This window comes from Malania oleifera, chromosome 13 (assembly GCF_029873635.1).
Source record: "Malania oleifera isolate guangnan ecotype guangnan chromosome 13, ASM2987363v1, whole genome shotgun sequence".
In the NCBI taxonomy this organism is placed as follows: domain Eukaryota; kingdom Viridiplantae; phylum Streptophyta; class Magnoliopsida; order Santalales; family Ximeniaceae; genus Malania; species Malania oleifera.
In genome coordinates, this window is record NC_080429.1 from 6,021,486 (window position 1) to 6,036,659 (window position 15,174).

The 15,174-nt window shown below is 37.1% G+C and overlaps 1 protein-coding gene across 1 annotated transcript in view; it reads left to right on the plus strand.

Moving 5' to 3' along the window:
* Positions 1-15,174, plus strand: part of LOC131145437 (plastidial pyruvate kinase 2) — a 26,866-nt gene continuing 11,692 nt past the window's right edge. The window contains exons 1-3 of the mRNA XM_058094514.1: positions 1-542; positions 2,891-3,178; positions 3,867-4,032. Coding sequence (XP_057950497.1) covers positions 297-542; positions 2,891-3,178; positions 3,867-4,032 — 700 coding nt within the window. The 5' untranslated portion in view covers positions 1-296. The remainder of the gene's footprint in view (positions 543-2,890; positions 3,179-3,866; positions 4,033-15,174) is intronic.

A 15,174-nucleotide genomic window follows, 5' to 3' on the forward strand; every position in this document is an offset into this window, starting at 1 on the left:
ACGCCTCACTTCGCACTCATCGAAGAAGACCCAACCGTTTTTAAAAGAAGGGAAAATGACATAGCAAATACACCTCCTCTTCTCTTCTTCTCTTCGATACAAACGAGAGTTCCCCCTTCTCTCCCTCCTCCGCTGCCCCCCGTCAATCTCCGCCCAATTCACCGGCGCCTTCTTCGACAGCTTCATTAAACTTCAACTCTCACTTACTTCACACACACACACACACACACACACACACTCTCTCTCTCTCCTTCTCTCTTTTTTCTCTATCGTCAATTTTCTCTGTCTGAGCAGCAATGGCACAGATTGTGGCAAGTAGTACTCGATCGATTCACAGCGCCTTGGCGTGGCCTGGCTCTGGATCCGTGCAGGACCGAGTTGAGAAGCTCAAGCTCAAACCCTCTGGTTTTGCTTCGAGAGTGCTGGCTGGCAGAGTACGGAGGGGCCACGGAGCTCTTAGCAGAAGTGTGCCGGCCGCGCTAAGGAGATCTGTGCGCTCCGAGCTGGGAGTTGTTCCGTCGTCGACCGAGGAGGTGTCGCAGGTTTGTGCTGTGTTTGGCATTTTTTTTAGCGAGAGAAGTTATCCCTTTGTGTTAGTCATTTTGATCTGTACGTTTTTCTAAGTTCTGCTGGTGGCTGGGAGAATGTTGCGAAGTTGATGAAATTGGAACTTTGTTTGTTTTGGTTATATTTGTGGGTTTTTGGCGCCAATAATCTTCACTTACGGGTATAATGACTTCAGTTTTTACTTTCCAGGAACGGAGATAAGCTATTAAATGAGACTCAAATTATTAATACCATTTTTGTGGCCGATTTTTGAGATAATTAATGCCAAATGAGTCTTAAAGTTGATTTCTATTTCATGGTTTCCCAATATCCATAGTAAGAATTAGTGGATTCCCCATAGTTTAATCTTCTTTCGCTTTTTGTTTTCTGTGTGTTGTAACAGTGTTAATGCGTTTTTATAATTGCATTGGTGGATGGATTAGTTTTGCCTTTTTAAACTCAAAACTGTGATACATGTACACCATGGTTACATTCAGTTCTGCATGCCTGTGTTTTCAGTGCCACATAAAGGTTTAACTGCATTAATTTTCAATTCTGTGATTGGATTTTATACACGAGCTAATATAGCAGTCTGTAGCAAGGGGTCTTTGACAGGCTTAGTTATATGACATTTGGGTTTGATTGGAAGCAGTGTATTACTAATTGCTGTTCAATTGAAAAATATCAGTTAAGCACTTATAGCTGGTTTGTTTTGTGGTGTAGCTATTCATTTGAATAAGATGGAATACAGTGAAAATTTTGGGAATGAAGGTAATATCAATTCCTTATGTATTCCTTATCATTTCATTCATCAGGTAATGAGAAAGAAATGGATATCCCCATGTTGAAATATGGGAATGGTCATTCCTTGTATATTCTTTGTTATATACTCACAAAAAGTTTCACATCATCTGGTTTATGATGTCAATATAATATTTTGTACAGCTAGTTGTAACTAACTAGTTATAACTAATCTATTCCTAACAATAGACATTCCACAAAGCAAAGGTAGGGTTAAGGTATTGTTGAGTAGAAGGATGACTCTGATATCTCTTTTGTATTTTGAGATGTAATGACATGCTTCTTGTCTCAATGTAAGATTTAAGCTTGCTGCAGGAATGGTGTCTTGATAACATGCATATATAGTCACATATCTCATTCTTCAGTATTTTACTTTTTTTGAAAAAAATAAGTGAATAGGTCAATATGCCTATGAAAAGAAAGGGCAAGGCCCCAAGTATAAGCGATGCACACCAATAGGCTTCTACTACAATTAAAGCTATGCGAGAAAGACTAGAAAGACTGAATTGGATGCTGCCTTTGTCCAGAAAACCAGACCCCATAGCAAAATGATCTCGTCAATGCGACTAGACAAACTTCAAAACCTCAAGAATCTAATAATTATGCTCCTCCCAAACATAACCAAAAAATGAAGAATGGAATCAAACACATGTCACTGTAGGACCTATGCATCTCAAACGGATTCTTCAACAAGATCCATTACCAATACTTAAATGAACCACTTCAATTTGAAATGTGGGTAACATCAAATACCAAGGGTCAAAGTGGTGAGCCAATAATTGATGTCCAAAACTGGTGAGCCAATAATTGATGTCCAAAACAATGTGTTCTATCTTTTGCAAGAAATTGTTTAAGATCTAGTTTTCTACTTAATGGGCTCTAAAGGAGATGGTGAGCAAATTTACTAGAGTTATTTGGTAATATTTGGTTAACTTACAATTTCCTAGCGTGTACATTGTTTGTACTTTTATTGCACTTGAGCGCCATTAATTGATGTCCAGAACAATATGTTTTATCTTTTGCAAGAAATTCATGTTTTAAGATCTAGTATTCTGGTTAATGGGCTCTAAAGGATGTGGTGAGCAAATTTGCCAGAGTTATCTGGTAACCCTTCCCATGCTCCAATGCGTTGTGGGACTCTTGTGGAGTTGATGTTCCTTTTTGCTTATATTATTATTATTTTCTTTTACTGAAATATGAATTATGATTTTAACGGCAGGCTGTTTGAACAAAAGTTGTACTGTGGAAGATTTTAATCGTTTTTTCAAAGTCAAATAAAATTTACAGATATGTGTCAAATCAATTTACCTGGGAGATAAAAAAATGTGTTTACCTTTTTTTTCACCATATTTATGTTTTTATTTTCTTTCTATTCTTTTCAGACCACTGCCTGGCAATAGCTTTGATGAAGCTTTGGTGGTTGTGCTACATAGCAGTTGATTTTGTGCGCTGAATTTTATTTCTATGCCAGCATATTGCATTTAGAAATCTCATTGCAGATTATAACTTACCATATTGCTTCTCATTGTTAACCACTAATAAGGGAGAGGAGCAATTTCAGTATGTACCGGGAATTCAGCAACTTGGTGACACATCAACTGGTATTTGGTCTAAACCAACAGTTAGACGCAAGACAAAAATTGTTTGCACAATTGGCCCTTCCACCAACACACGGGAAATGATATGGAAGCTTGCTGAGGCTGGGATGAATGTTGCTCGCTTGAATATGTCCCACGGTGACCATGCATCTCATCAGAAAGTTATTGACTTGGTTAAAGAATATAACGAGCAATCCAAAGACAATGTCATTGCAATCATGCTTGACACGAAGGCAGGTTTTTTCACCACAATTTTTTTTTTTTTCACATTTTATTTTAAGTTCTTGAACCTGGCTTGTAATCCGGACCGTTTGATTAATTCTTCATTATTTGTGAGTGGTATTTCTTAATCTCTTTGATAGCATCAGAAAATAACTTCATCATATTTTGGAAGCAATGTTTAGTAATTATTATATTTTCTGTTATTTTTACCCTACAATTCACTTTGAATTTAGGTAATCTGCAAGCAACACGCTGCATGTAGTCTCATTTCAATATAGTAATTTAGTTTGCGCCTAGAGCCCCCTTTTTTTGATTTGGGACCCAAAAGCCCAATAAGCTAGAATTATATCTATTGATTAATGGATATGTGTAGTTCATTGAGATCGACATTGATATATATAATTGTGTGTATTTATATGTGTACACACACATACTTGTAGTATCTGATGCCTATATATATGAGCAATAACAAGCATATTTAGTGTGCCACATGTATCAAGTGAGCTTAAGTTATGTGGTTTGCTATGTGCCAAAGATTCTTGCATGTAAAGAATTTGTTGATGCATGGGTACTGGAAAAAATGAGAACAAAGTCTAGCTAGCTATTGCATGTAACATATGAAGTTATGTGTAGTATTTGTTCTCTTGTTTATTTTATGGACTAATTATCTTGTTTTCATCTGTTTTCTTTTGTTATTAGGGTCCTGAGGTTAGGAGCGGTGATTTGCCACAACCAATCACCTTAAAAAGTGGACAGGAATTCACTTTTACAATTAGAAGAGGAGTTGGTACAGCAGATTGTGTTAGTGTAAACTATGATGATTTTGTGAATGATGTTGAAGTGGGGGATATGCTTCTTGTTGATGGTATGCCACACACCCTTTTGTCTTTCTTACAGATAGGTTATTAATTACCGCAGTATTCTCGTTGATATATAATGTGTTGTGATATGGATCGTATAATGAAGATGCACAGTGGAATAAATAACAAGTAAATGTAAATAACACACACAACCAGAACAAGATCAACACAAAGATTTACGTGGTTCGGCAAAGCCTACATCCACGGAAGCAATTACACACAAATTTCACTAAGGAAATCAAAATGTACACAATACACTTCAATAATAATCACTCTCCCTCTCAAAATATGCCTAGATGACATATATAGAGTTTCCTCGGAGGTTTCCCCCCGTTTGCCCAACCACCAAACGTTCAAAAATTCAACATTTAGAAAAACTGCCGCAGCCCAGGCGCCTCTCGTCGACGAACATAGAGCTTCGTTGACGAGACCATGAAAAACTTTCATCGACAAATACAGGGCTCTTGTCAACGATGCCAAAAGTCTGAAAATTTCCTACTCTCGGTAATTATTTGTCGACGAGCTTCAGAACCTTCGTCAACGAACCTTTGCTGTTCCCTTGTTGACGGGCATAGGCTTCTCATCGACGAGTCCTGCTGTGCTGCCCCCTTCCTATTTTTTCTCTTTCCTTCTTTGCTTATCAAAACAGAAGTATAAGAGCCACAAATAACAATCTCCACCTTGGCGATTATACGCCCCTTAGGAGAATCTCAAAAACATGAATTGTTTCACTTTGAACTTAAAAACGCTTGGTTGGGTATGTCTCCTTGCTATCACTTGGAGACATGGAGTAAGTCCAAGCATTGCTTGAACTTTTCTAAAGTAACTGATTTGGTCAAAATATCTGCTGCATTATCAGATGTGTGAACTTTCTCCAACGTAAGTTCACCTGAAGCAATTAATTCCCGTACTTTGTTGAACCTCACATCAATGTGCTTGGTCCTAGCATGGTATACCTAATTCTTCGCCAAGTAAATGACACTCTGACTATCACAATGCAGCACCACACCATCTTGCTGTAACCTCAGCTCTCTGACTAACTAGTAAGCCATAAGGTTTCCTTTGCAGTTTCGGCAACTGTCATATATTCCGCCCAAGGACTTAAATTTCGATTTCGATGGTCTCAATTTACGGAAATTTCGATGGAAATTTCGATTTCGATTTAAAGAAATTACGGAAATTTATAGTAAATGATGGAAATTTACAATAAAACTTTAGGAAATATTAGAATAGATGATTATGCTTAATATGGTATCAAAATACATTAAAAAAATGCATATATGACAAGTTTCTAGTGTGTAGGATATTAAACTGCATATCGCGAAACAAACTATGAACTGAAGAACATTCAAATGATTATAAAGTTTTGAAGCTATTCCTTTAAGATTTAAGGCAACAAATTATCATTTAAACAACTACATTTTCAATAAAAATTATACATTTAATGATCTAATATCATATGGACTTTCTTGGTGGCTCAAAGTCATCTCTCCTATCCCTATTATTAGGATTTCGAGATGACATATATTGTTTACAATAATCACTCCATGTCATATAATTTCCAAAATATTGAGTATAGGTGTACATGTGTTGTTCATACTCCTCCGTAGTCATCTGGTTCATGACAGTTTCTACTCGGCCAGAAGATCTTTGTGTGCTAGTATTTCTTCTTGCAGGTTCTACTTGTTGTGTATGTCCATAGGATTGTTTTGCATTTGCATACTGGTCATACTCATACCCATATTCTTGACCCGTTTGTCCATACCCATAGACATGTGGTTGCCAATTTCCACATTGTTGTGCCTGCTCATTTGCATGTGAAAACGGTTGGCCATATGTAGATTGTGAGGAGCTGTTCTGTGTATATTCATAACCACCATAACTATTAGAGTCGTGCTCTGTTCCTATACTCATAGATTCCATACTAAGGGAAAAGGTATCCTCTTCTATTTGATGCATCTTTCCTTTTCCTTTTCTACGACTGTACTGCTTATCAACTGGACGTGTTTCTCTTTGTGGACCCTCATCTTCTAGTTGGGAAGGACGTGTATATTCCATTTCTGGTCTATAATCTTGCCATCCTTCATTTCCTCCATAGTCCCCACCATCACCACCTTGCCCACCGCTACCGCTGGGGTTAGATCTCTCACCACTAGCATCATCGTTGTCATTATCATCATCACCACCAGAGGGCATAGTGGATGAAGTTCTATATCTAGATCCAAGATTCATTTGAGAATCATCACCATTAGATATTACTTCTTCTACCATTACCTGATTAACATCAATGCCAAAGTCATCTTGTGCATGCTTGGCCATTTGTGGATGGGCACTTCCGTCTCGTTCATCAAGATGGGAGGGCCTAATCCATTGAAAAAGTGGATACTCATCTTCATCACCCAATTCAACTGATATGTCAAGAAGGTCCAGGGTATCTTGTTTAGCCACTTTGTCCATTTCGGCCTCCATATCTCTTATTCGAAGTTTCATGTTGTAATAACAAAAAACAAGCTGCTGAAGTCTGCTGTAGGCTAGTCTATTTCTTTGCTTTGTGTGAATGAGTGCAAATGTGCTCCAATTCTGTTCACAAGCTGATGAAGATGCGGTTTGTGACAAAATGCGCAATGCTAGCTCTCTTAAGATTGGAGCACTTGATCCATACATCATCCACCAATCAGCTGTGCAAGATGTTTTAAGAACACAAGTTAGTATTTACTACTTAGTAGATTGTACTTGAAGTTTGTAACTTTGTATTGTACATTTATATAAAAATACTTACCAGGTGCCATGGTTGCCCTAGCTGCTTTAGCAGCTGCTTCTCCAAAGCTTCTTTTAGCATCTCTAAATAAAATAATCTAAAAAAAATATTGTTATTGAATAATTAAACATGGATTAAGACTTATTTTATTTTAAAAATATACCTCATTTCCAATTTGATCCAGGCTCGAGGAATGTGGCTCAAGGGTGTTAAAAACTTTGTGAAATGCATCAAGAAAATAAGGATCTTTCCCAACACCTTCTTTGTATTGACATTTTGGATTTAAGAAATAAGCTACCAATCAAATAAAGTAAAATATAAATATGTAATAGGTATTTTGATATATGAATTTCTTGAAATTTATAAATATTTTATACCTGCTGCATGAAGAGGATGTTCAAGGGTTCTTTCCCACTGGTCATTGATGACTTTGAGAACCCATCTTGCACTTCTTGTACCTATTTCAATGGTCTCTTTCATCACTCTTATTGCTTCAAACACAACTCCTAATGTTGGCCACACTTCACTATCAACTATACGCAATACTCGATATATAGGCTCATAAATGTTACAAACTTTTGTCACTCTATCCCAAAATTGATGGTTAAGAACTGTACTTTCAATTTCTCTACCCATTTTTGTTCGACTAAGAGCATGCTTAGCCCATTCATCAGATGTGAATAGAGATTTTAAACCTACTCTTTTTTTTTTGTAGGCTATCAAGTGCAATGTAGTTTGTAGCAAATCGTGTGGCCCCTGGACGCACAATATCCCCTTGACAGTGCTCCCTCATTTTAGCAAGCAACCATCCATGATTATATATAAAATTAGTGATCTGTCTCTCCTGCAAGATCACTATGCTTATTGCCTCTCTTTTTCCGATTTCTTAAAAAATGAGATTAATACAATGAGCGGCGCAAGGAGTCCAAAACAAGTTGAATTTTTTCATTAATTTTAGACCCGCTTTCTTGTAGGCACTACCATTATCGGTCACCACTTGGACAACATGTTGCTTTCCTACCACTTGCACAACATGTTTTAATAGGGAATATATGTATTCATGGTCTTTTATTTTGTCAGAAGCATCTACCGACTTTAGAAAAATTGGGCTTCCTTTCGAGTAAACTATGAAATTTATGATGGATAATTTTGTAGGGCCTGTCCATCCATCACACATTACAGTGCAGCCATACGTAGCCCACTTTTTCTTCACTTCTTCTACATGGCCTTCCATTTCTTTTACCTCTAAATCAAGGTATTTTGTTCTGATTTCATAGGGTGTCGGTGGATCGACTCCCGTTCTAGCTGATTGGCAACCCCATACCATGTTTTTAAAATCAGGTGATTTTGCCTTCTCAGGTGGAACATTATCATATATAAAAAACTTTGAAATCAACCTATTCATTTCTTCTTTTATTTTACTTCCTTTGAATAAATTTTTCAAGGCTTTTTGTTTTGGTGCATCTGACTTGTAATATTGAGAAGACTTTGAAATTTATGGCTCTATTTTTGGCTCTCTCACACTTTGAGATCGCCTCATTAGAGGTTGCCCTGCACTACTACCAGCCCCTGAACTGCCTCCTTGTTGGCTACCTGCAAACCTACAAGATTGGTCTCTTTCCCATTTCGTCAACATCATCAACTTCATCAATTTGTTGTGATTGCATCAAGTTCCCACGCAATTCATTTTTTATTTGATCCATTCTTTCTATTTTTTTGGCCTTAGCTATTGTTTTCCTTTTTAAAACAATTCTCATTTCCTGCTTAACTTCTGGAGGTACTTTGTCGCAAAATTTTATATTATGCTGCGGGTCGTAATTTGCTAGGTGCATTTTTAATCTTGTTGCACCACCACTCTTCATTTGTATTCCGTAGTATTTGCAAATAAATCCATTCTTTACATTGGGCATCAGGTATCCATGTTCCCATGCTGGATCTTGTTTTCTTCCTTCAGACATTTTGTAGATAATTTTACTTTCCTACAAGGTAACAACGAATCAAAAATTAGGTGTTAAATTAGTCAACAATTTTAAAATAAAATTATTTGAGATGTTTTATTATCAATATAATATTAATAAATAAGACAAACATTAAAATATTAAATTAAATTTATAAAATTTAATGATAATGTACAAAATTACTAATAAATTATGGAAATTAAATTATTCAAATAAATGAAATAATTTAAACTATATTAAGCTAATAAGTACTTTAATTTATTTAATTACTAGGCTATACTGATTAGGTGTTAAATTACTCTAAATTTGTAAAAAAAATAAATTATTTGGATGTTACTCTACAATTTTAAAATAAAAATATTTAGATGCTAAATAAAGATAAATTAATAACTAAGATAAATATTAAATTATTAAATTATTAAATTAAAATTACAAAATTAATGATAATTTTTACAAAATTATTATTAAGTAATAAATTTTTAAAATGAATATATTTAAATAAATGAAATAATTTATTAATTTATACTATAATAAGATAATAATAGTAAATTATTCTAATTTTATTTAGTTATTAAATTTACTAGTTATTAACTAATTATTTACTATACTAACTTATTATTTAGTATACTAGCAAAGTAGTAAGTAGTAAGTTAATAACATTAACTAATTAAGGGGTAAATAGTAAATGGGAGAGGAGGGCATTGCTGTAAATATATTGGGGGCAAGGGAGATTTTGAGTAAATTAAAAAACTTAAAAGTTAAAACATGTTATTTAAAATATAAACCAGCCTTTAGTTTGCAGCCTTGCCAGCCCTTTTATTTTGTGGAGCTACTGCTGCTCGTGGAGGGAGGGGCGGCAGTGGCTCTGGACTCTCGCCCCTCGTCTCTCGTCTCTCTTCTCTCGGTTTCTTGCTCATAGCTCTACGAGAGCCTCAGCAAAAAGGAAGATTGCAAGCTGGAGTTCTTGCGGCTGGCTGGGACTGTGTGTGACAACGATGGAGGTGGAGGCTAAAGCCGAAGGCTAGACGCAGAGGCTCGAAAGGTCAGAGCAGGAGGGGATTCGAAGGCTAGGGCTTTTCGGAGTTCGAACTTCAAAGGGGAGGCAGGAGGCAGCAGAAAATTTGGAATCTAGGGTTTTTTTTTTGAAGTTTGAAGATGGAAGAAGAAGAAGGGTCAAGGCTTTGAGAGTTTGAGCTTGAGGTATGTATCCGAATGCATGTTAATTTATACAAATAAATTGTGTAGTGGTTCGTGGAATTGTTGGGTTGAATAATGGATTTGTAGAGTATCTCTGCGAGATTTTTGTTTTTCACTGTATAAGCTCACGGGTTGCACAACGTGCACAATCACGTGGGAAAAGCAAAAAAAAAATCTGAAAATACTTAGAATAGCGCTGAAATTCCTCCCTCCAATTTTTTTTTTTTTTCCACATGATTTCCAGAAAATTTGGGAAGAACGGCCGAAATTTTCGAAATTTCGAACGAAATTTGCCGAAAGCTCGAAATTTCGGTCGAATTTTTTCAAAATCAAATCTGTCTCTCAATTTCCTTTCAGGACCACTCGAAATTCGAAATTTCGACCGAAATTTAATTCCTTAATTCCGCCTCAGTCATGGACAATGCAACTAGAGACTGTACCATGGATCTCCAACATACCGGTCCTCCTACAGGGGTAAACACATATCCCGTTGTAGACCTTCTGTTATTCATATCTCTAGCATAATCTGCATCAACAAACCCCATAACTGAAGGGCAACCTTGTTGCTTGCCGAACATAATGCCATATCCTGATGTACTCCGCAAGTATCTAAGTATTCATTTGACGGCTTCCCAATGCTGCCTTCCTGGATTAGAGAGGAACTTGCTCACCACGCTTACCACATGAGCCAAATCTGGTCTCGTACATATCATGGCATACATTAAACTCCCCACAACACTAGCATAGGAGACCTTTGACATGTCCCGGATTTCCTCATCCGAACTTGGGCAATCTGTAGTAGACAATTTAAAATGATTCGCTAGAGGTGTACATACCGGTCTTGCATCAGCCATGCTAAACCTCTCCAACACCTTTTGAACATAACCGCTCCGAGATAACCGTAATCTCCCTGCAGTCCTGTCATGACAAATCTCCATCCCAAGTATTTTCTTGGCTAAACCAAGATCCTTCATGTCAAATTCCTTATACAACAGGTCCTTTAACTAATTCACCTCAGTAAAATCCTTTGCAGCTATTAACATGTCATTGACGTACAATAATAAGAAAATAAGAGAACCATCCTCAAGTTTATTCACATAAACGTAGCAATCATACTTACACCGTTTGTAGTCAATCTTCATCATGTACGAATCAAACCGTTTATACCATTGCCTTGGAGATTGTTTTAGCTCATAAAAAGATTTCTTCATCCTACAAACAAAATTTTCTTTTTCTGGTTCAATGAATCCCTCCTGCTGTATCATGTAGATTTGTTCCTCAAAGTCACTGTGAAGAAACGCCGTCTTCACATCCATTTGTTCCAAATGAAGATCGTAATAAGCTACCAACCCAACACAATTCTGATAGAAGTATGTCGAACCACTGGAGAAAAGATCTCATCATAATCTATCCCCTTCTTTTGTGAGTATCTTTTTGCCACCAACCGTGCCTTGAATTTCGATCATTCCTTTTCTGAAATTGTCTCCTTCTTCCTATACACCCATTTGCATCCAATCGGTCTCTTCCCATTTGGAAGCTCCACCAACTCCCAAGTTTTGTTCTTATGCAGTGATTCCATTTCCTCAATCATTGCTCTCATCCACCTATCTTTCTCCTGGCCGTGCACTGACTCTTGAAAAGAAGTTGGATTGTTGCAACAAGTAAGGAAAGCATAAGATACTAACTCATCAAAATCATACCTTGATGGAGGCCTGATAGTGCGTCCGGATTTCCGTATAGGAATATTCTCGACTTGTTGGTTTCCCGAGCTAGATCTCCCTGCAACCACGGGACCATGATTAGTTTCGTTGCCCTGAGCTTCCAACTCCACCTATGCAACATGTTCATCACTGTCCCAGCTTTCTGGCTCCTGTTTCTGTTCACCAAATTCTTGAGTATGCTTCACCATAGCCTTCTCATCAAAGTCTACATCTCTACTGATCACCACCTTGTTTGCTACTGGGTCCCACAACTTATGCCCTGTCATCACAGTCAGATTACCTTTCCATACCGTCAAGACTCCACCTTTGGACTTATAATTAAAGCCATTACAATCCAAAGTGCCAAGAGATATCAAACTCTTTCTCAATTCAGGTATATGTCTTACATTACACAATGTTCTTATAGCACCATCAAACGGTTTTATCTTTACATTTGCTATGCCAACGATCTTGCAAGAAGCATCATTACCCATAAGAACTAATCCAGAATTTACTATCCTGTAAATGCTGAACCACTCCTTGTTTGGAGTCATGTGATAAGAACATGCCGAGTCAAGTATCCAGGAGTCTGATAGATTATCCGACTCCGCTGAAACTGATAGAACATCACCATCCGCTGAATCCTCTTCTTGAACAACATTCACAGATTTAGAAATCCCCTCATGCTTATTAGCATTTCCCTTCTTCTAATCCGGACACTCTGGTTTCACATGCCCCTTTTTATCGCATTTATAACACCGAATTTCCTTCTTCTTCTTGGATTGATTCAGAGATTTCTGATTAGACCCATTTTTAAACTTTCCTTTACCTTGCTCATTACTACCCTTTATCACAAGTCCTTCTCCTTCATCACATATTTTTAACTTTTGATGAAAATTTAACAAAACACTTGTTACTTCTTCTAAATCAAGTGTTTTTTTTCGCCACGTAAGAGTGGTCACAAGATTTTCGTAGGTATGAGTCAAGGGCAAAGAATTTAACAGCATCAAAGCCTTATCATCCTCATCAAACTTCACATCAACTCTCATAAGATCACTTATGATTTGGTTAAACGCATTGATGTGTTGATCTAGACTAGATCCTTCTACCATCTTAAGTCAATATAAACGTTGCTTAAGAAAATGTTTGTTATTGAGGAATTTATACATGTACCGACTTTCTAACTTTCGCCAGATAGCCGTTGGAGAATCCTCCTCTATCACCCGATAGAGAACTTCGTCGGCCAAACACAAGCGTATTGTTGACGCTGCCTTTGCTTTCAAATCTACCCATGTTGTCTCATCCATTCCTTTCGGTTGAGTATCAAGCAATGCTTTAGCCATTCCTTGTTGCACTAGAATATCCTTCACTCTCCTCTGCCATAAACCAAAGTTTTCGGTTCCATCAAATTTGACAACGTCAAATCTTGCAGAAGATGATCCCAATGCCATAACAACTATGCTCTAATACCAATTTGTTGTGATATGGATTGTATAATGAAGATGCACAGCGGAATAAACAACAAGTAAATGTAAATAACACACACAACCAGAACAAGATCAACACAAAGATTTACGTGGTTCGGAAAAGCCTACATCCACGGAAGCAATGGCACACAAATTTCACTAAGGAAATTAAAATGTATACAATACACTTCAATAATGATCACTCTCTCTCTCTCTCTCAAAATATGCCTAGATGACATATATAGAGTTTCCTCAGAGGTTTCCCCCCATTTGCCCAACCACCCAACATTCAAAAATTCAACATTCAGAAAAACTGCGGCAGCCTAGGCGCCTCTCGTTGACGAACACAGAGTCTCGTCGACGAGACCATGAAAAACCTTTGTCGACGAATATAGGGCTCTCGTCGACGATGCCAGAAGTTTGAAAATTTCCTGCTCTCGGTAAGTATTCATCGACGAGCTTCAGAACCTTCGTTGACGAACCTCCGCTGTTCCCTCGTCAACGAGCATAGGCTCCTCGTCGGTGAGTCCTGCTGTGCTGCCTCTTCATGTTTTTCCTCCTTCCTTTTTGGCTTATCAAAACAAAAGTATAAGAGCAACAAATAACATAATGCTACTTGTTTGAGAGAACATGACTCAATTTTCGTCAGTTTGACATAGATTTGACCATTATTAATGTTTAGCCCAACATGTGTCAACGACTGAAAAACAAATCCGAGTATAGATAGATTTTCATTTATTTTATGAGGCTTAAAAATTAGATATTGTAAAAATGCAATCTTCAATTTTTGGGAGCATTTTAAACTAATTTATATCATATTTTTTGGGTTTGAACTGGCATTGATTTTGTTTACTTGATAGGTGATGCAGAATGTAAACACAGGCTATTTTACTTTTCTAATTTTTATTGTATTTTCTTTTTTATTTTCAGAGTATTTTTACTAGGATCATGTCTTCAAGACCCTAGGGCATTATTATTTAAGAAATTAGTATTTGAGCGTTTAGCTTATTTAAGTTTTTAAGTATAATTTCTTTATCTTCCAAGCATTGCAAGACTGTGAAAGGCCTCTCATGTGTTTTTTTATTTAGAATGGAATTAAGTATTAAAGGTGTCGAATGTTGGGCCTGCATCAAATGTTAATAGAGTAGATTCTAATCTGATATGATTGCCCCAGCTGTCAATGTTAGACAGAGTTGTCTGTGAGTTTCTAGTTAAATTGCTTTGTGCTGTCTCTGCCTCCACCATATGCATCTGGCACCATTGTTGGAGAAGCTATCCCCACACTCAACTACCCCAACCTTTGTCACCACCAGAACCTTAATAGAAAAACAAATCCCTTTGAGCCAAAGCCTAAATTTTTCAACCTCTTGCATTGACAAGTCGCAATGCATTCATGATCTTGCTTCTTGGGTTGGCTTTGGGATAGAGCAGGCCACAACTACATGCATCATTGACTCTTTTGTTGCCACAATGCTGTGCCATTGCGTGATTGGTTAGGCCCCATATCAATGGTCAAAACCCTAACATACCTTCTCACAAACTCAAGGTTTGCAGCAATGGATACCCATCTACTGCTTATTAAGTTTCATACCTATTCAACCATATATGAGTTGCCCACCTCCCATACAGATTGATCCAAGCCCTTATCTCCTACCAATTACTCTTGTTTCACACATACAAAGGCAATTAACTGGCCTTGGAAAAGTTAGATGTGATGATGAGCAAACTCGAGTCCATGTCGTGCTCTTGTATCAATCATTAATCCTAATTATTGTGAATTAGAATTTCCTTTGTGCCACCTTTGTGCCCATTAAAGAAGAAGCAGTCCAACAAGAAGAGGTGGTTGAGAAGCTAATATTAAGATGGTTGAACCATTGCAGTAATCAATGGATGCCTAAAAACTGGAGCCTAATTCTCAATTAGTTGAATTCATCACTCCTAATAAATTTGCCATCTGTACCTTCAATTGCTTTTTCATCATACACATTTTTCGTTTTGAAGCCGGCACATTGTGTTGGTTTCCTGTCAAGTTGGTGGTATTTGGCTTAATAATACTCAAAATTTTAAA